This window comes from Lagopus leucura, unplaced genomic scaffold (assembly GCF_019238085.1).
Source record: "Lagopus leucura isolate 7727_CA_CO unplaced genomic scaffold, USGS_WTPT01 Super-Scaffold_100019, whole genome shotgun sequence".
Lineage (NCBI taxonomy): Eukaryota > Metazoa > Chordata > Aves > Galliformes > Phasianidae > Lagopus > Lagopus leucura.
The window spans coordinates 10,669,300-10,691,304 of record NW_024962273.1 but is presented as its reverse complement, the minus strand read 5'-3'; the positions used below and the strand labels follow the sequence as shown (position 1 = coordinate 10,691,304).

Below are 22,005 nucleotides of genomic sequence, written 5' to 3'. Positions count from 1 at the left end.
CTTCTAAGATGCAGAGAAAAAAAAGTACTGAAGGTTCAAATAGACTAATGTGAAAATGGTACCACCCATGGAATGCATTTTCATTACCATCACTGTGGGAAATCTCACTGTGCTGCAACAAGATGGTATGCTTGAGTACTATCTATGTTATTACTAAAAATTTCACACAAACAATAGCGATGACAGCAGAATCTCTTCTGAAAGTAATTAAGTCCCACATTGTGGAGACAAAGCTTCCACAGCTGTGAAAAGTACTATCTGTGTACGTGAGGGAAGTACATATTACTGACTTCTGACAAGAGCCGTCGCCCATGCACGACTAACACTACAGAGCTATGAGGGTCACCTCAGTGTCCGCTGGCTTTTCAGTAAGTTCTGGAGACCTATGAGGCCCTCCTTCCTTTCAGACCAGTTGGAGCTGGCACAGTGGTTCAGGACCTCAGCCACATCTTCGGTCTGCCGCAGATAGTGAGGAATGCCTCCATTCCTGGAACCATAGGAGCGCTCTGAGCAAGCGCTTGATGCATCACTGTTAGCGTCATCGTCGGAGTACATCCCATAGGGTTCATATCTTCTTCTCACTGGCTTTTTCTGGGAAAGGGGAAACTGAGACTGAATAAATTATATACAGTGACATCACTTCTAAAAGAAAAATGTTCTACCTATAATCATTAATCAAGGAAGATTAATGCTACTGTTACAGTGACATGTTTTTAAAAGACATCACTAAGCACTGCCTGCTTGTCTCTCTCAGCAGAGAAAGACAGATCTCATTGATTTCAATGAGCATGAGTGGCCAAGGAGAGCAGGACCTGCTTTTCCCAGCATGAAAGCTCAATACTTATGCCCAGTGGAATTAGCTATATTAGCTGTAACAATGAAATCGTAAGTTTTATTGTAAATAATAGTCAGTTCCATTGTTACATGTTCTGTGATGAAATAGCCTCTATTTCAAGAAAAAACAAAGATAAGGAAGAAAGAACTGTAGGAATCTGTGCTGGCACGTACAGACATTTCTATATTGATGATGGAGTAACTCTAGAAATGCACTGGGATACAGAACAGTGTTACTTTTAGCTGATTTTTTTTACATTTATTTATTTAGAGAGGTTCCTAAAGGTGATGAGTAATCAAATCCCACTAATTTCCACAGCATGGGATAAGTGGAGCACATCCTTGACAACCACAGTCCTTACAAAAAGGATATTTCAATAATTTTGATAGCTCTACAAATTGTGTACTACAAAATAAACTTTTAAATGAACTTTAACAGAACAAAATAAGACAATGTCAGAAAAGATTGCCTAAATTCTTAAATAAATGCCTAAATATTTGATACAGAATTCCTTCCAGAGTCCACTCCTGCAGTTCTCAGACTTGTGAAGCCAATAGAGATTTTCTTTGAAGTGAAGAAATTAACTCAAGTGCGGTATTATGGGTGTTAGCAATAGGGTAGGGAAAGTTGAAAGTAGAAATAAAAAGTTAAGAAAGCACTAGTACCTTGCTCCTGGAGTCTCCTAACAGCTGTAGAGGCAGGAAAATATTGAAGGGTGGGAAAAAGCATAGAGAATTATGTCAGAAGCTTATGTGGGGTTTTTGTTTTTGCAACACAAATGTATAGCAAATGCATCTTAGCAAATTAAAAAAACACAACAGTTTATGCAAAGCAAAAGTGGGTATAATAATACCTGGCTTTATTTCCTATCAGCTGAAGTTGTATATCTTACACTTTCTATTACAGATCTTGGAAGTGAAATCATCTGTTATGCTTTTGATGACATCTACGAATGCAGCGCCTCTGCCTGCATCTCAGAAATGCTGTTTCTGGAAGATACCAGTTTTGGGTAGTGATTTTTCTCCACACATTCCCAGTAGCTTTTGATTTCTCAAGTCTTAAAGAGATTCTGATGTCAGGAAACCACTATCTACAGTACAACACATTTAATCCAACTTCACTTAACCAGGTTTTCTTTCAACACGTAGTTCTTATGCTGATTTTTTTCTTTTTTTTTTTTTGAAGCTTAACTTCTTTAAAAGACAAGCTGGCGCCCATGACTTCAAGGCCTTCACACCAAAGATTCCATCACCCTTTGAGCTTTCCTGACAGATCCAAGCACTGATTCAAAGTATAGACTGTGTTCTTAGGCCAAGTTCAGCTCTCAGACAGAAGCAGTGGATCCAATGAGAATTATATGCATAGAGCAAAGGTTACAGAATGACCCACTGAGTTTTGTTTAAACTTGGCTAGAGCCATCTCTATAGCAGCTTTTTTTTTTTTTTTTTTTTTTAAATTCTTACTACAGGAAAAAGAACACTTGTTTGAGAACAAGGTTGCTGTGTACAAGCTGGCATCACACTAATCTTTCAAAATGAGCCCAAACAGAGTTTGTAAATTGCTTGTCAAGAGGAAGCAACTAAAAAAAAAAAAAAAGAACAGAGGAGGTGAGAAAGAAGGGACAACAAGATCACATTACATCCATTAAAGTCATACGAATTCAGATTGATCATCTTACACATATCAAGGTAGCTAAAATGCTTTCCACTTAGACTCACAGACTTCCCTTTTAAATGTTTAACTCTTTAAATAAGATTTTAATATTCCAGCATAAAGTTACTTAGTTTAAAACAGTGAAATACTTAGAAGTGAACTTAGAAGTCCAAGCTGAAGTCACACCAAGAAATCTTAAGTGATCAACAGTGAACTGGAACACCACTGCTACCCTCTCCACCTCCGTCAAGTAACCAAGCGTTCACTGCTCACATTCAGGGATACAGCATGATTCATTTACAAAGGCAAACTATCACCTATAACTATGCTGTGAACTACTATGGTGGCAAATTTGAGGAGCCGGGAGCAAAAACTGCCTCATGATCTGCTGAATTTAGTAATGAAAATGCCCACTAAATACAACAGCTCCATTATATACTGTCCTAACTCAGTATGATTCAAAAGAAATTATTTATTCAAAAACAAAACAAAACATTTTTCTAGTACTCTGATAATACTCTAGAAATGGAGGTGAGGTAAGCTACATGATGATTGCAAAAAGAATGATGTTAGCCAATATTAGAGAAAGTAAACTAGGAAAAATGGAAAAAAAAAAAAACCAAACCTTTCACAAACTCTGGGGACATTATTTGTTCTCCAAGACAAATAAACAGATATCTGCTTCAGATATATCAGGAAATCCTCATCTCAGCTTATGTCTAGAGATGAGGAAGACCTAAGGTTCACCCAAATAATACTTCAGAGTAAATGCTCCTGCCTCTTAAACACCCTCTGTCTCCTCAAGCCCCAAAGTAAATCCAAAAGTTTATGACAGCACTCAGCTTCTGAAGAGCAAAAAACATCTTGTGTATTCTACCCAAGAGATTTTATATTGCTGTAACATTATATAGGACAATACATTTTTAATAATGACAAATTTACTCAGAAATGCACTTAATATTTAGAAAATAATGGCCGTATGTTACACAAACACTTCAGTTTAACTGCATGAAATGATATCAATTACAGAAAAGCCAAGCTTTGAGCTGATCTAAATACCTAGCTAGGTGTAAACAACAGAGCAGGACATGACAGAGTTCTCAGTTCTTTCCCAGACAAATGGAATCCCATCTTTCCCAGACAGTTAATGGACTCAATGGAATTCCCTCACACCACAGGTGGTGAGCACCCATACAGTGCAGCAGACAGCTTCCAACAGCAAATCATAAGACAAACAGCTCATTCAGCTTCTCCTGCGGCTCCAGTATCAAGCCTCATCAGTTTAACTGTGGAGAACTAACATGGAATGAGGAAAAAACGTTGCTGCTCGTATACTCATGCACAGCACAACACAAGGTAACCAACTCTACAGCATCAGACACTCAGCACAATCAGAACAAAGCTACTTAGAAAGAGGAGAACGTACGTACAGGTAACTTTAAGCCACTTTCCGGTGTCGGAAGCATTTTGTATTTTTCCCCTTACCAGTGCATCAGCCACAGCGGCCTCCAGGTCTGTGCTTGTGCTTAGGACTCGCATGGCATTCACAGAAGCAGGCATCCTGCCTGACTGTCCGAGTCCAAACCGGTCTGCACAAAAGACAACATTGAAAGGGATTGTTAAGTAAATTCACATTCACTTGGAATCCTAATCAGGTGTCTGAACAGTCCTCCCCAAAGGATCTGGGAACTCTCAGTGCTTTTTCAAAGACTCTTTTATCCACAACTCTACAAGAGTTTGTCATGACACTAAGAAATAAACTATTGTTTGTTGGGTCCCCAAGACGATTTCAGATCCTCGGGGCATGTCTTTTTTGTTTTTGCTGGGTTTTGGTTTTGTTTTTAAGATGGGAAGAAGGGTATCTAATTTGTGTTTATTTTTAATAGAAATTATTTGGGGTTTTATTTTAATGTCAGAGGCAGACATGCAGGTCCCAGTCTGGCTCTCTCAGGAATCAACTGAAGACTTCTCATTAACTTCTGAGAAACAGAGCTGTGCCCAGTGTCAGAGTTGCATGCTAATAGCAGAGCACTCATCTTGTAGCTTGTTCTCAGGCAAGTACGTGAGATCATCAGCAGCAGTACATTAGCTCTCTTATGTTGCAAGGCTTGATTAACCAGAACATCTCCCTACGCCTCAAAGAACAAAAATAAGGTTTATTATTTGTTTGTGAAGTTACTCCAGCTCTGTTTTATTGTTGCTCTTGAGAAGCAGCTTAAAAGTTCATTGAACTGAAATGCAATTCAAAAGTTTTATGATAAAACAAATCTTTCTTGGGGGCGGGATCATACAATATCATGTCTCCCTATGACTTGATGGCAAAGCTCTCAACACATCCAAAATAACAGGATTGAGTCCCAAAAGCCACTTACATCCACAATAATCACTAGCTTACTTCATCATTTGCCCAGACTGTGATAAAAACATTGCAGAATGAATTTCTCTGAGCAAAAGTCGTATTTGGAAAGCTATCACTAGCAGTGATACAGCAGAATCAGCAACCGGAGCCACAGGCCAGGCTCCAGCAGCGCAGCCCCTCCAGATCAGAGATCTATTTCTGCAATCCTGGCTCCAGTCAATAACCAGAAAGAGCCTGGTTTCAACATTTCAAGTTTTTGTTTCCACCTGGGGCTGTCTTTGCTCCAGAATGGCTGGGAAAGATCCCTCTGGGACATATCTTACACCATATGTGCCAATAAGAGCTCTGCCAGCGTTTCAGAGGTGCACAAATCAAGTTGCACAAACAGATCATCAGCTGATCCACATCTTTCAGCAGTTCATCTATATTTAATTTAATGAAGGAAAAAGACTGCTTATTGAAATGTGTTTCCGTTGTGGATTTGCACAAATTGAACATTACATTTAGCAGTCTACTGTATTTATTTATTTTTAAAAACTCTGCTTTACTGTATTTATTTATTTTTAAAAACTCTGCTTATCACAAAGTTTTGTTGCTTTTCTCTTTAGAAGCCCATTGCACTGAAATCTCTTTTAGGGAATTTGCTCACACTGCCCTGCGTAACTGAAATCAGGGTCTGAAGCCTGCCCGTCTGTCATCCTAATTTTAAAGCTTTACCTGAGCACTTCAGAGCAAGGATTAAGATACAGAGAGGAGAATAAAGACAACTTTTTAAAACCTAAAATATTTTTGAGAAAAAAAGATGAAGATTAGCATTTATTTCAGAAGTGTTACCACAACTTGCTCTTTCTCAGTTACGCAACCAGACGAGACATTTCTGATTTACAACAAAAGCACAATTTCTACAAAACACATTACAAGAGGAAAAAAACAAAAACAAACATCTTAGAACTACTGCCAAAAAGTAATCAAATGATATTTCACAAAGAAATAAAAGTTGTATGAGTTATTACTATCCCCTTTTTTAATGCACTCGGGTTGAAGAATCATTTCAAACACGTAGCTGAAACCACACTTGATCCCTAAAATGGAAAGATCTGTTTACTCTCAGTGGAAGCACAGAAGATGATAAACCATTGAGTCAGACTGAATTTGAAGTCACTGTTACAGAGATACATACTAGAAGATGTACAAAAGATGAATATTTTTCTAAGTGGAAATGAGACCTGGTACAACACAAGGGCTGTAAATGTTGAGACAAGTTCTGGACTCAGTTGTATTTAAATCTATTAATTTGACACTGTTACTCAAGTCTTACTGAGATCAGAATTTGGCTTTATAGCTTTCAAATGGCACAATATCATATAATACCACTGTTACACATTTTCATGTTAATTTAGTATTACATTAGAAAAGGGAAGATAGCTTTGTTTTTATTTAAAAAAAAAAATGAAGAACAAAATGACAAAGTAATTCAACTGTAGGTCAGTTTAAATACCCAGCATAAAAAGGAAAAACAACAAAACAAAACAGGGCTTTTTAATCAAATTGAGTAAGCACAAGGTGGCATGCTGTCTTTTATCCATCCCAACAGCTGTCAGGAAATCTTTAAAACGCTTCTCGCAGTCACTATTAAACCCATAACATCCATATCAGTGTGGGCTTTTCCCACACTGCTGCCACACCTCAATGCACACATTTGATCTTAGAAGGAAGCTCGACATCTCTGCCATAGGGCTGGGAATGTGCTTGGCTCCAAGAATAACCCTTAGAGACAAGCCCAATGTTACTGTCAATAAATAAGCTGAACAGTAGGTGCTCTCTCTGGTCAAACTCACTTTTCCTTCTGGCTATTTTAATTACAGTTGTTGCTTGGTGAAAAATTCCTTGATTTTGCTACTTCTTTGGCTTTCTTTAGAATCAAGATAAGCATATATAGTCTCATTATGCTTTGTACCAAACCACTGGAGCAAAGCATGAATTGACTATCACGCAAAGTTGAAGGAAAAAAGCTTAAGCTTAGATCTCAATTAGATTTGAGGGCCCTTTTTGTTCTTGACAATTTTTTTCAATACAAATTCAAACTGCTGCTTTGAAACATGCCAGAATCAAACCTGCTTGCACCATTTCTGCAGTAGCTCGATAGGGGAAATGTTTTGAGTTTAATTTAAGTGACAGCAATTTAACTGCACTTAAGAGGAACAGAACATTTTTCACTGCCTATCTGAAGAAACTTCGTTAACTAACTTTTAGTGTCACTAATTCCTTATGCAGTTTTAGCCTCCAATCAAACACTGAAGCTCTAAGTCATCTTCTACATCATCTTCGTACCCACATTTGAGTTTCTGCTGACCTAACACTAGCAGCACTCATTCGTTTTTGCTTAAGACTCCTAGTGAAATATCCTGTTCTCAAAGGGAGTTGCAGGAATTCCACAACTGCAAATCCAGCATAGGAGAGGAGAAGGCAACTGGAATCTGAAGGTTTTCCTCACTATTTTCTACTATGCAAAACCCACTGAAATTAAAGGAATTATTTTTCCAACAACTTCCATGTGCTTTGCATAAGGTCTTCAGTAGAATACGAAGGATGAATTAGCACGTGTTATGCTCCAAGGTTCATTCTGAAAACTCATTAGATGCTTAATTCTTGCTGCTTTTGTGAATATCAGACAGGATTCCACAGCGCACATTCATTAACAGACAGGAGTCTGAAAAACTTAGTAATAAATGGAATGAGACCCACTGGGATCCTGTCCTAGACACTGGAAACTGCTACAGTGCTGAAGAGGAAACAGGCATGAATTGCAAGGACTCTGCATTGTTCAGGATCTAGCTGATCCAACTGATCCAATTTACAAGAGAACTGAGAAAGCCCTGGATCACCCTTTGTTCAAACACTGCTCACAACGTTCCTGTAGTACATAAAATAAAAACATTCAATAAATGAAATTTTCAAAAAGAAAAAGCCATGTTGAACAAAACAGAACAAAAAGCCTCGCAGCGGTGAGAAGCACATGCCAAGTGCTGGCTGATGCACGTGACAGCAAATGTTAAAATGGTGTAAAACAAGACTACATATAAGAAGCAGATTCATGCAGTTAGCGCTTGTTCACCTGACTGCCCAACAGAATCAGCAGTGGAGAGAGCACTAGTGGACCTGGAATGACGTCGAGAAGCTGCAAGTAGAAGGAATGGCAAACACCCACAGGATTAACACACATTTAACCCAAGACAGAAAATGCCACAATCCGAAGGGGATGCACGTGAACATTACCAGTAAACGTGTTTCATAGTGACAGGGAAATGACGTTGTATATGAATGCACAACAGATACAGTGCAAGCCCCACAGAGTCATCTCCATCTGTAGCTTCTCCTCCCCTTCCCTCATGACCATAAACACCATGCATGACAAAACTCATTTGTAACAGTTGCAAACCCAGTGCAGTTTCAGCAAAGAAAACCAGTGTGCGTCAGTTCCATTCCAGAACCACAGATCTGGAAGATGGCCATCATGACAACATGGAGCACATAACCATAGAGCAGGATTTAGATGTGTCTGATCTAAACCCCAATGGGAAGCCATGATAAATGGTTACAAACTGTGCTTGCAGGTCTTTTTCCAAAACATTCTAGCCTATGCGAAAAAAAAAAAACCAAAAAACAATGCTCACAAAAAGAACGAATAACCACAAGTTGAAAGAGTACAAGGAGTCACACAGGGAGGTCAGCCAACAACTGCTTATAGCTCTTCTGGTTTTGACGTAATTTTCTTTCATCAAATAAACACACATACTGGAGCTGTTGCTACTACCAAAAGTCTTCTGCTCAAACAAATTTTGTATACATGCTTTTTAATCTAATTCACGTGTAATGTGAATATGCACATACATTTATCTAGGACTGTACCATATGTATACAAACAAATTGTTAATAGCAACAGAACAGACAGTAGCAGAAGAGCTGATGCCAAATATAGCTCCTATTTCAATGCTCAGCTGTCAGCAGCACATGAATCACAAAATGCCTTTGGACAGATTTTCAGTTATCGGGTTTAGCATAAAGGTGAGTTAGTTCTTCATGAAGGCAAATGGGAAGCCAGCCCAGACATTTCTGAATTACAGAAATTTAACTTTTCTGAAGAGAATTTTCCTGTGTGCAGCAATGATACTTTCACCTAACCTAAAAAGCAAACACTGATCGTCTGTGTGAGCAATTTGTCACCAGACTCACCAAAGGCCTTGTTGATGCAACATCATAACTAATACTGTCAAATTGAAAAAAAAAAAATCACTATCCAATAGCTTTGTCAGTTGTGTGTTTGTGTGAGCAATAGAAAAATTGTCTCCGCTTAAGCATTAATAAACAAATGCTAGTAATATAAAAAAGTGTGCAAAATGAGAAAAAGTTCAAATTTCCTCCCAGTTGTGACAAGTTGGCCGAAGCTCCACACAATATGCAATGTGGTCTTTAAATACGTAGGACACATGCATTTATTCAGGAGAATAATCCCGCTGACGCCATAAGCAAGCCATGACAGATTTGCAGGATCAATACAGGACCATGGTCTGAACCCTCAACTAAAATTCTGAGCTTGCAAATGTTTTCTTCTGAGCCATCCATAGATGTCTCATAGGTGTCTCTATAGATTTCATTGCCAGATCAAGGCCCAAGACAAAACAGCAATAGAAATAATAAAAATCACTTATCTTCAATAATGTTTTTAAATAAATCATATCATCGACGCTTCCAGGGAGGGGGCATTCACAACCTCGCTGGGCAGCCTGTTCCGGTGTCTCACCACTCTCACAGTGAAGAATTTCTTTCTAATACCTACTCTAAGTCTACCCTCTTCCAGTTTAAAATCATTTCCCTTCAGCTCACTCAAGCCTCCTAACTTGGAAAGAAAGACAACACACAGATCTGTATGGAAGCTTTGAAAATAAGCAACTTGCAAGGCCAGGATGCCAGTGCTGACACTGATCATTAATACTGCTAAATGCAGGAATCCTGCCGTTTACATATAGCTAGCTTAAGTAAAATTCACTAATACAAAGTTAATCTTCATGAGCAAAAATGGACTACGCTATTTAGGGATTAATGTAAGATTAACTGGATTCTAAAAATACAGTAATGGAACCATCTTGGCTTAAATTGCTATATATACACACACACAGAGCTTACTTTCAAATGAGTTACAAGCTACAGAATGAAGTTTGCGAACTTAAGCTGTGTTCCAGCTTACAGCATTCAATGAAAATACAAGAAAAGGGATAACAGAATAGCAACTATATTAGGTTACCATTACACTTCCATTACACACTACCACTACCATTTCCCCCCATCTTCCATTTTCCCTTTCCTGACTGTATAACAACTGCATCCCTAGAAATGAATTAAGCTTCATTAAAATGAAACACTCCTCCTCCCCACTATGAGATTTGTTGAAACCACCGTAATACATATATGTAATTGAAATTTCATATTCAGTGTACAAGTCAGACTTGGTGGTGGTGCACAGAATTCACACCAACTGTGGTACTGGAATGCTGCATTTAATTTTTTAGATCAAAGGCTCAAGATGGTATCTCAATGTAATAATAGAAGAAACAGCAAAAAAACAGAATACAAACAAGTTAGCCTTGACATGCAGCATGCTCAAAACATTTTGGCTGGAGAAAACAGCCTCATACAAAACTGAAGCTACACAGTTAACTATAAAAACAAGCTACAGTTGGATATTTACCATTCCTTTATGGCTCTGATATCAAATCAGCTTCATTTAACCCATAAAAAGCCTCTTTGAATTATCTAAAATATCTGAATGTTAAATTGAACTCCAGCCATTTCTCAGTAAATTTGAGATATTACAGATAGATTATATTTCATAAATGAATTAAATAATGAATTTCTGAACCCAAAACCTTGTTGAAGATTCTACTCTACATCACCAAAATCAATAGAAATTTTGGCAATGATACGAAGACAACTGCACTCTCTCCTCTGACAGCATTGGAAGTCAGCATGAGTAAATGAATCAATATTGACAACAGCTATGTAGGGTTAACAGTTTATGCAAAGTACAATGTATTAACTAGGAGAACCAAACAGGAAGATTTTGCCCATTTATCCTTTCTTTTTTAAATAACCTTTTCTTACCAATTGATTTGATGCAGAATTAGGTCCAAAATATTACATTCTACTTACATAGTATTTCTTAAAGATATATTTTGTCACTTACGCGCAAAACACATCTTGAAATAAAATTATTCAGCCCTAAGTATATAAGATCTTCCTTCTCACTTCTACTATTCATGCACAACTGTTAAATTACTGTTATATATGTAAATGTATATGTATTTTATATATATAAAATACTGTTATATATAAAAACTGTTATATACGGGAAAGGGGGCTGGAGATAAACTATGCTTAATTATGTCTGAGATGACAAATTTTTCGTACAACAAACAATGTAGTTGGTTGAATACATATGACATGATATTTGATCAGAAACATTAACTATCCTGTTTTTAGCCTCGTGCAGAAGAACATCCTGCATGTGGTAAGTGTAATGAGATTTCCTATTCACACCATGCACCCAAGCTGTATGATAGTGATGCTCCTTTAAAACTTTAGTCTTTTTATTTCTGTCTGCTTGAAAGTCTTCTATGAAATTGCACATGCTACTTATGATTAAGAGTGTTGAATAAAACCAGTACAAAAAGAACACTCTCTTCGTTGCAGGATTTATAATAGAAATGACATTGTACCTACTTGCAAGAAAATCAGATCATGGATAGATTTAATCAACAACAGACTACAGTGGTACTGACTACTTCACTGTGACCTAGAAAACGCAAGCTTACTCTCCCCCAAATTTGCATCAGTGCTGTAAAGCACGGCAGCCCCACACAAGCTGATTTAATGAAACTGAAAAATAACAAAATTCGGGGCTACACTATTTTCATACTAATAGTGAAATGCTGAGAACCAGAATTGAAGCATGCAAAAGAAAACAGAAGGGAAACAGGGTTGGAAATAGGGAGCGTGTCAGGAATCTAACAGAAGATAGGAAACAAGCTCATTTCACCTGGCAGTGTCTTGATCTTGAAGGGGCAATCAGAACAAGGAAAAAAGGGGAAAAAATTGATCCTTAAAACTCCAATGCCTACTACAAAGTACTCACCAAGTGGAGGAAAGCCCCGAGCAGGGCTTGTATCTCGACTGCTCTCACGGCTGGTATCACGGCTGCACCCCTGACTCATGCTGGGTCGGGGGATACGACTGCTCCGTGCTAGCATGCAGCATGGAGAGTTTCAGAGAAGGTGAACAAGTTTAATGAGGACAGAAAAGCTCAAAGTCAAGTCACATTTCTGTTAGTTAAGGTAATTATTACATTAGTAATCATCAGTTTCAGCAGCCAGCTCAGGCTCTTACAAACCAACTATGCTACGTGCTGAGCTGCGTTTGTGAAGTGAAATTTCATCAGTATTAAATGTCTGGCTGATAGTATCCTCGTTTCTTAAGCAATCCAAGTTGTGTCATTCAAGTGGAGTAGGACATCTTCAATCATTTAGGGAAGCTCTACAATTACAAAGCATGCAAAACAGATGAAGCTACAAAAAACTCTCATGAAAGATTTTTTCCTTAATTAAAAGATAAACATCCTTCTGGAACAAAGAAGCAGCATTTTTAATCAGATTGAAGTGTTTTAAAAGTCTGTCTCAATACCAGCATAGTAACTTTGAATAGATTTCGTTTTTACAAGAATAACTTTGTCCTGAACAAATAACCTAAGAAAAAAAAACGGTACATACTGAAGGAATTTTCTCTAACAAATGATACTGGGCAAAATCATTCAGACCTAAATACCTGAAAGACAGCTTTGAAAGTGGTTTGAATTTCAAGATAGCAACAGTTTCATTTTTATTTTTATTTTTCAAAACAACAGCTGTCTAACTTCTGATCCTCAACATTTCCAAGCCTTACACTTATGGATGAGACATATGCACACATAAGGAGAGTCTTTAACTACAATCTTTACTTTGACAAAGCCTTGCATCAAGGAGACTTATCTGTGGTCTGGCAGCTATAAAGCGTTCCGTTTCCCCTAACAGATTTCCATCTATCAGCCATGTCAAAGCAATTCATCATATGCAGCCTTCATTGGGCCAAATGCACAACAGAAGACAGAAGATGCAGTGGCTTTCTTTGTAACAAGCAATCCCACTTCATTGGAAATTTTGTCCATGGAGGAGAAACAGAACTATAGTGCTTTCTGAAAAGTTACTTAATATTATGGATTTGAATTTTAGTTTTTTAAGGAGAACAATTAACTCCTGTGCAAATTCTTTGCCATTGATATGAAAGATGATAGCAACATGTTATTAAAAAAAAAAAGCTCTATGCCAAGTAGAGAATAAAACATTTTTGGATGCAAAAAAAATGGCAACTAATTGTCATAAATTCGTTTTGAAGAACTTAAGAGCTTCCGTGAGCTCACCAAGAAAGCAGATCACACATTTATGCAGCTCCTCTTTTTGATGAGGAGATTTAGATATACGAGAAAAACCTTGCCAGAAAATAATGTCTGATTCTGAATGGTCATTCATGCCTTGGGTGTGTTAGTATCCTTTCAAGCAAAACAGTACAGTATACAACAGAAAATTTCATATCTAAGCTTTAAAATTTAAAATATAAGCTTTAAAATACTGCCACATTCTTGGTTTGTCATATCCCTTCCAAATTTGTTAACCCCAACTAAAATCTTTTAGATGAATTAATGGTTCTGATGCTTGAACTTTGATGTCAGACAATACAAGATGAGATAGTGACCAAGCTGATTTGATCAGTGCATGTCTAAAAAGCCTATGTGAATTAGATGGTCTTGTAATAAATAAGGCAGAACAATAAAGAGGTTGAAATTAGGGTCCACAAGTACAGTGATCCCATGTCAGGCTTACAGGAATAAAGCTGTAAGGTGAACTACAGACAGAGGTAACACTCTGAAGTCTCCTGCACAAATACTTGCTTCAAACTGCAGGCTCTCTAGAAGCTAGTTCCTCATTCTTGGGTCTCATGCTTCTATGTAGATAATGGTAGCCTTCACATCATGTTTGCACAAGCAGTCATTTCTCTCAAAAGAGATTTATCAGACTTTTGTATAATGCAACCCTAAGTCCACCAAAGGCTCTTCAGAGAGAGGGAGTTGTGAATGATTAAAAAAATTAATTGATGTTCATAGTACATACTCCTTCCATTACTGACAATCACAGCAGCATGAAGTATGAAGACAAAGCACTTTAAACTGCATTAAAGCAGTCTAACAAGACAAAGCCAAAGATAAACCACAATATTGACCACACAGAGAAAGCCCAAAAGCAAACAGTGTATTTCATGAGCAATGGTCCAAAGATTTACACGTTACTAAATAGAGAAATACAACAACAACAAAAAAAGAATGGATTGAATAGAATAAAATGAGTCTGTTATGGACTCCCAGGCATCTGCCCCACCATTTGTTGTTTTTTTTTCCTTTCTGTTTTGTGCAGAGAAGATTGAATATCAGTTATTCAGGAGTATTTTCTTCAGGTACTACCAAAATCAAGGGCCAGCAGCGCTGTCATTTAGACAAACTTTTCATATACCCAAAGCCTGACTGTCTTTTCAGAAGACAGACGAGAACTTCAGAATTCCCAAACTCCACCAGCAGAACTCAATCATTCCCCTTTTTATCAATTTACCACTTGAAAGCCTACATTTCATTAAGGTGTGGTTTTTAATGATTTCTAAGTCTGTAAAGTCTGTAAATGCCGCAAAAGCAGCCCATACCAAGCACAGCAGTAGGATATACCCAGCAGAGGCAAGCAAAGAGCTGCCTTTGACTTTCCAATAGATACACACAGCATAACTACTGATGAAAAACTGCATGCTATATGTTAACCAACTGCACCTGCACCACTTTCTGAAGAACATTATCTCACATCTCTTGCTTCTTTCAAATCCAACTTGCAATCAAAGATCTGACTCCTCACCTAAGCTCAGAATATGGGAGGTGCCATGGAAGCTACATCCCCACTCTGATGATGGGCTTGAGGGGAGGAGCAGGTAGCTGGCCTTCGGCACACACCCACACTGCAGCACCTGTCAGGATACACAGCCTACTGAGCATCCAACAGCATCCATTTCCAAGGCTTCCAGCAAACAAGAAAAATACAAGAGTATGCATGGACACCTGTGATCAGCAATGAAATTAATGTGGCAACAAGCTACTGATGCTTACAGGCATCCACATGCAAGGCTCTATTAGCTTACACTGTCTTTGCTTTCCAAAAGGCCTGATGAACTCCAGTGGGTGGCTGTTCTGTAAAGCCCCACCCCATACACACACTTGCATTGTATGCTTACTCTTGCACACAACTGCAACTTCTAGTTGCCCTTGCAAAATACTACGTATCAACTCAATGGATGAGTTATGAACAGGACCCAGAAATCACCTATTTCTAACAGCTTGATCTGCAAGATTATTCAACACCCTCTGCACTGCAACATGACTATGTAAGTTAAGAGCGATTTTGGTCCATGGGTTAAGAACATAATCCCACAGAGCTTAAACGATTGCACGCACATTTGATGCTGTATGTGAGCTCAAGTATTTGAATTAGAGTGTGAAGTTTATTGGCATCCTTAAGATCAAGGTGAATGGGAGTCCATTTAATGAAATGAGTGAGTGAAAAAAAATGTGTCACAGAGAATGAAGCAACAAAAAAACCAAAAACTGTAGCTACTTGTAAGTCATAAATACAATGGGATAATGGTATAAAGATCAAAGTTACCTTCACATCATATTCAAAATTCGATAGAGACCATTTCTGCAACTGAAAGCTAAAGCCAACACAAGTGTTAAACTACTGCTCTCATGAGAGCCTGAAAGAACAGGCTTTGGTCAGTCATCAACTTGGGAATGGGTAGAAAACATACATCTGCTAGATGACAGAGTTCTCTCACTCTCAAACACTGACTGTTCACAGACAGCACATCAGAGCAGTGAGAGACATGTTACATTTCCAAAGGATTTCATGGCTCCCATAATATACCTGAAAGCAGGCAACCCAAGAGTGAGGATTTTACAAAGTTAGTTCAGATGCTAAACACTGTTTCAAATCAGACCACGTAACACGATGATAAACTTAAGCATAATTGATGGTGCTGTCCATCATTCTTCATTTACTTTCAAAATGTATGCTCTTTTGCAGAGTGACAGCACAGTTGTCTCTATTTGGAAAACACCACATTTTGAAAGTAATGAACAGAAGAGCACAAAGCATTCATACTGAAGTCATAAAATAGATCAGACTAAGAATACTACTAAAACTGGAAAAATAATCACAATAACCATGCAGTATTTTTTATGACCCCTAACAGCATGTACACTCACGTGCTTTAAGTGCATTTCATTATATTTGAATAAGACACTTCTCTAGAAATGCTCTAAACAGAAATGCAGCTTACATTTCAAATATAGTTGCTAATGTAATAGTTAAAAATTCAACTGCCAGCACTAAAGTCATTATTTCAATTTAATCTACCAATAAATTTTTTGAAGATACAAAATATAGTAACAGTTCTTTAAAACGACATGAACTTCAAGCTACTGAAAGCATTTCCATTTCAGAAATGAAAACAGTATTTACTTGCTTAGCCCATATCTTTTTTTTTTTTTTTTTTTAATCTCAATTCAGGTACACAAAAATTTCTATACGACGATGCTTACCCACCTGTTCATAAAAAAAATGAGTCTGCTGACAAATTTGAAAACAAATATTATTATGGATTATTTTCACAGCAGTCACTAAGCCAAGAACTTTGGAAGCAGAATATTTAAAGCATAAGTTTAAAATACCATCTAAAAAGTAGCTCCAAGACATTCCAGACAAGAAGCAAACATTTAAGCTGCAAAAATTGTTAAATAATCACAGAAGGTGCTCAGCACCCTTGATTTCAGCTAACTGTAAAATTGCTCAGCTGGTCCTAGGACTAAGCCACTCATGTAAATGAGGTATTTTTGCTTTGAAAGTTATTCGTGGCAACTGTTTTTGCTGCCTGACCTAAAAATATCACTCATGTCATATTTCAAACAGGAGATATAAACATCTTTGGGTATTTTGAAACTATGCCTCAACCTGGAAAATTAGAACTGCTTTCCTACAAGCCATAATAACTAACAGTTCATTTCTGGAAATAAAACATTAACTTGCCAAGTTGAGGAATTCAGAAGAAAGACAACAACCACATACATGTTTCACGTTCAGTAGGAAAGCCCACCCTTTGAGCACACTGGCCAATGTGTCACTGCAGTGACTACTCTTACCTAGTCCTATTCTGTTGGGACTCGTCTCTCGACTGCATCCCTGGCTCCGGGGGATCTTGCTGCGCTTCTCTGAAGATGATGGCACAGGTTGAACTCTGGATGTTCCACTGCTCAAGCCACCATAGGTGCTTCCTAACAGCTTACCCGGAGAACTAGACCGACTACCAGCTGGAAGAGAACCAGAAATGAGGAATACAAGCAGTTAAAAAAATAAAAAAAGCAAAACCAAAAAACCCGATACCTCCAACACCTTAAATACTGATGGCAAAACTGAAACAATCAGCTCTAGCAGTGTGACCCAAAGCACACAGAAAATTAATGGGACAGCTTCCCACAGGCTTTAAGAGGATGACTGAAGAAAGCCCGTGGACAATAAACACTGACATTAGCAATTCTGTACATATGCATGGTGCTACCCAATCAAGATCAAGACCAAAATAGACACCGCAGTGCAGGAATATCCTAAGCTGAATTTCAGTGAGCTTGTGGAGATGCCAGGAGCAGCCTTGCAGCAGCAACATAGGGTCCATAGGCTGCTTTGCCTCAACAAGCAGCAACAAGAATTAGCTCATGTGGAGCGCTGTGCAGCAGATAACCAGCTTTTGGCACAGGTAAGCTGCTGCAAGCCCCATCTTCACATTATGCTACAGTGGTGACATTGTATTCCTACAGTAATTCAGGGAAGAAAAAACATTGCCAACAAAAAAAGAATACTGTCTCAACAGCAGCAAACCAGCATGTTGAAGGGTAAACCAACTAACCCTGTCACAATTGTAGAGATGCCGGTTTACTTGGGTCTGACTATAGCTAAATAGTTATTTTTCAGCTGGAAAAAGAATATTTAGCAAGTTAGATAGTTGGCTGGGTTTATTTTTCATTGTCAGTTTGAATTGTTCATGGTAAGTTTACATTTTTTCTAAGCCATGATGTCTGGTCCGCTGACCAAGATTTAGTTACAACATTTACATTCCAGTTGCAACAGACATTTGTCCAAAATATTCATGCTGTCAAACTCAATAGGTTGAACAATATAATTATTTTTATCCAGGGAGAGAATCTTATTTTTGTAGCATGTTTCTGCGGAAAATCAAGTAATGTTGGCTTTAAGGTAACCAAGGAACTATAAAACTAATGGATTTAAGACCCTTTTGTTTCTTTAGGTATACAAATTACACAATGAACATTTGCCATTGATATTATCATCCCTAACATCCAACATTTTGTTGTTGCTAGAATAGGAAGGAAAATAATAGCTAAAAAAGGTTGCAAAAATATTCTCTGGCAAGTTCATATTTTGTACAAATACTCAAGTTGCCTGCTTTCTAAAAAGTATGTACACATCTCAAACATTTAAGTCCCCAACTCTGTTATGATTAATAAGAGTTAACTAAGAGATAAAGGGCGTTCTTAATTTAGAGAAGGTATGCAGTTTTACTCGTCTGATGGACAAAAACATAAAAGCATGTATTATTTTAACTTGCTTGCTCCCCTCCTTTCTTGGATAAAGCCATTTTGAATCAAATTACGTATTCTAATATCCCCCCCAGAAGTGAGAGCAGTTGTGAAAGGTGCCAGTTTCTCTCACAACATCCACACCCTGAAAGCCAATGCTCCTACCAGTTACTCTGCTGCATTCATTGATGTCAGTGGAGTCTCACCAAAATAACTGTAATATGAGGAATTATACGCATGAAGTTTAAGCTCCAGGAGCTTCTCTGCAATGCTTATAACAATGAGCCAGCTTTAATACACAATTTATGCTTACTGTGTTTGATTACTTTGAGAAATCTAGGTCATCTGCCATACATATTGGTTTTCTAATTTTAGGAAAATGCTTTTTAAGCCTTGATAACCAGGAGAGAATGAAGGAAGCTAAAAGCTTAGCAGTTAAAAAAACTGAAGGAAATAACATGAGAAAGCAAGAAAGGGAAAATGTTTCTTACCACCAGCAGGATTAGCTGATCTGGATCCTTGATTATGAGGGCAGACCAAAGGACAGGCAAAAAGTGGATTAAAAGACATGAAGACAGTACAGCGTTCAGCATGCAGTTTATGCTATACACAGACAGATATATTCACAAATGTGCCACTCCAAGAGCCCCTGCAGAATGCAGTGAGTTAATGTGCAAATGCAAGTGATTTAATTTCCAAAGGCTTAACAGCTTCTCAGCAATATCAACCCACACTGAGACCCAAGTTCTGCTTAAATTATACCCCAAGCCCATGCTGTAAAACTGAAACAAAGCTACAAATGCATAGGCATACAAGTTTGTTCCTCTGAACATGTTATACATTAATTCATTATTTACTTCATGTAATGCTTGGATTAGGAGATTAAAGATCACATCTAGTTGTGCTAAGCTGGAATCAAGATTCAGCAAAGTAGACCAACAATAGGTACAGATGTGACTATCCTACAGCCTCATAAGTACATTGCATGAAAAAAATTAAACCCATAATGTTTGAACCACTCCACACTTCCTTACATATATCTGAAACTTGTCTCATCTGATCATTTCTCACTAAAGTAAAAAAAAAAAAACTAAGATAATTTATGGCTTTTAATCAAGTTTTAAGTTTCAAATGATAGGAATTAAGATCAGAATACCAAAGCCCTAATTCCTTCGTGACTTCAATGTAAAGACTTCCATTCAGCACCATCCTAGTTATAATGCTTCTCTCTTCAACCATCCCTGGTTATCATAATGCTATAAACTGCTTTCCCATATCTACAGCATGATAGAGCAAAGCAATGATGGCACAAACAAAGCAGAGCCTGCTTTGAAACAATTTGAGAGGTTCCCTCCCCCCCCGTTCCTTCTGAAGTTTGAATGACAAAATTCTCTTTAGACTCATGACAAATATGCAGCAATGTTTGCATGGCTCCTGGGAGAAACCACAGCTTGTAAGGAGGTCAGGGAACATGGATGCATCATGTGAATAAAGAGAATAGAGCCACCTCCCTCATATATACAGAAAATAGGTAGCATTCTATTCTAAACTGATGATAAAGCACGCATTAACTTTAGACAGTTCACATTACACATACAGAAATATTGTAACATAAGCAGGAGAAGCTTGACAGGGCAAGAACCCAGGACAGCAATTAGCTACAGACACAGAGGGCATCTCAGTGGGACCCAGTACAAGTTTAGTCTAGCATGTCACAAAAGCCTGCAGTTCTGCTGCACAACAGCAACTAAACATTCTGTTTTGGTGCCCTTTGTCAGTAAGAGCATACACTGAAAGCTAGCTAAGCGGGGATTCATTACATTATATGTCCAAATATTATTCACCAAAAGTGAGCCCAATTCTCAGCTGATGCTACCATAATTCAAGAGAAATGTAGTATTAATAATTGTTTTTTTTCTCCTCCCCCAGAAGTAAAACACTTCTTACGCTGGGACTGGGAAACCACTTTAGCCCGGCTGCGGCCTCGGGTATCAGCAGGTGTTGAGGTGACGCTGGTGGCACTGCCAGAGCTCTGCCTCCTTGTACGAATCCGACCTGGAGGAATGCAAAGACAAACTGTTAACAGGTTTCTTCCAAAGGCAACAGCCGTTTTCAAAGCACCATCTGTTCTAGGCTCGCAGCGTTGCTAAGCACATAACTAACCAGACTCAGAAGGCAAATTTTACAGGGAGACACGATGAAGAACGAGGGGATATACAGTGATGGTCCACACATCCAAAACTCTTTTTGCTTTCAGTAAAGCTATCAGCTGGCTCAATTTAAAAAAAAAGTGATCTCTAGTGCCTGTGCTTCTGTTCTGCAGTACCTTCTTTCCTAAAGAAGGGTCATAAGAAAATTCAGTTATCTAACCGCGACTCCTATGTAATTACTTTCTGATGAGGCGATCCCCCTTTCGCAGACAGGCACAGCAGCTGCAGCCACAAATTCCATGGCTGGGATTTGCGGACAGCTCGGTGCTTTCCGTCCTGCTCTCCATGTGCACCCAGCACGCACTGCAGTGAGTCTGCCAATGCTGCCCAGCTACGCTTTTATTTCAGCCTTGTTCACATCTCCCCGCTGTTTACTGATCCCTTGTATTTATACTGAGATCAGTGTAACTTTACTAGTAACGGTGATTCCCCTTTAACACAATGAACATAGTGGAAAAAACATTCCATGGTCTGCCCTTTATTTAGGCAGAGAATGGATACAAAGTCTCAAAGTGTTCTTGGTCCTTTTTCTGTCCTTTCCTCATGAAAAAGCCACAGTAATTTGAGCTAGAACAGCTTACGAGGCCATCAGTTCACCCCCCTCCTGCAGCAGAGCTGTTCCCCTCAGAATGTTCTTTCCAGTGCTAAGGTTCAATTATCAGTCTCTAGCTAATGGGAAAGAAATGATAATTAAGAGTAACACAAAGAAAGCCTCCACCAGCACTTTCAACAACTCTGTTCTCTGCCAAATCTGAAGCTGTTTCTCAGGACCAACGCCAAGGCTATCCTGCATTCAGAGGATGATTTCAAGTTGCAGGCATAATAATAAAAGGAAAAACACAACAGGTAAGATAACAGTCTTGACAACTGCATCCACCAATTAGATATTTATCTCCCACCCCACGTATCCACCATAAGCAAAGAAACACAAACAAGGAGATATATACCTCCCACCCAAAAACCAGGGAAGATTCACATGGAGAACAGGGCAATGGCACGCAGCCCCAGGCTGAGCAGAATGGGAGCTCTGTTCCTTTGCCTGAGCTCTCAAAATACTCATAACACAGGCTGCATCTTTCTGATAGACAAAGTGACAAAGAAAACTTTGAGAACAAAATCTAGA

General features: G+C 38.3%; 1 protein-coding gene across 17 annotated transcripts in view; it reads right to left on the bottom strand.

Annotated features, from left to right (window-relative positions):
* The window catches only part of CLASP1 (cytoplasmic linker associated protein 1), a 155,319-nt gene that overhangs the window by 47,586 nt on the left and 85,728 nt on the right, over nucleotides 1–22,005 (bottom strand). For 10 of the 17 annotated variants that reach the window (XM_042877984.1, XM_042877987.1, XM_042877985.1 and 7 more), the window contains 5 exons: nucleotides 20,620–20,727; nucleotides 17,221–17,388; nucleotides 3,974–4,077; nucleotides 1,501–1,524; nucleotides 347–591 (listed from right to left, as the gene is read on the bottom strand). In XM_042877984.1, coding sequence (XP_042733918.1) covers nucleotides 347–591; nucleotides 1,501–1,524; nucleotides 3,974–4,077; nucleotides 17,221–17,388; nucleotides 20,620–20,727 — 649 coding nt within the window. Of the gene's footprint in view, nucleotides 1–346; nucleotides 592–1,500; nucleotides 1,525–3,973; nucleotides 4,078–7,064; nucleotides 7,068–7,962; nucleotides 8,026–12,036; nucleotides 12,145–17,220; nucleotides 17,389–20,619; nucleotides 20,728–22,005 lie in introns of all 17 variants that reach the window. The other 7 variants (XM_042877988.1, XM_042877990.1, XM_042877995.1 and 4 more) reach the window with 2 other exon arrangements.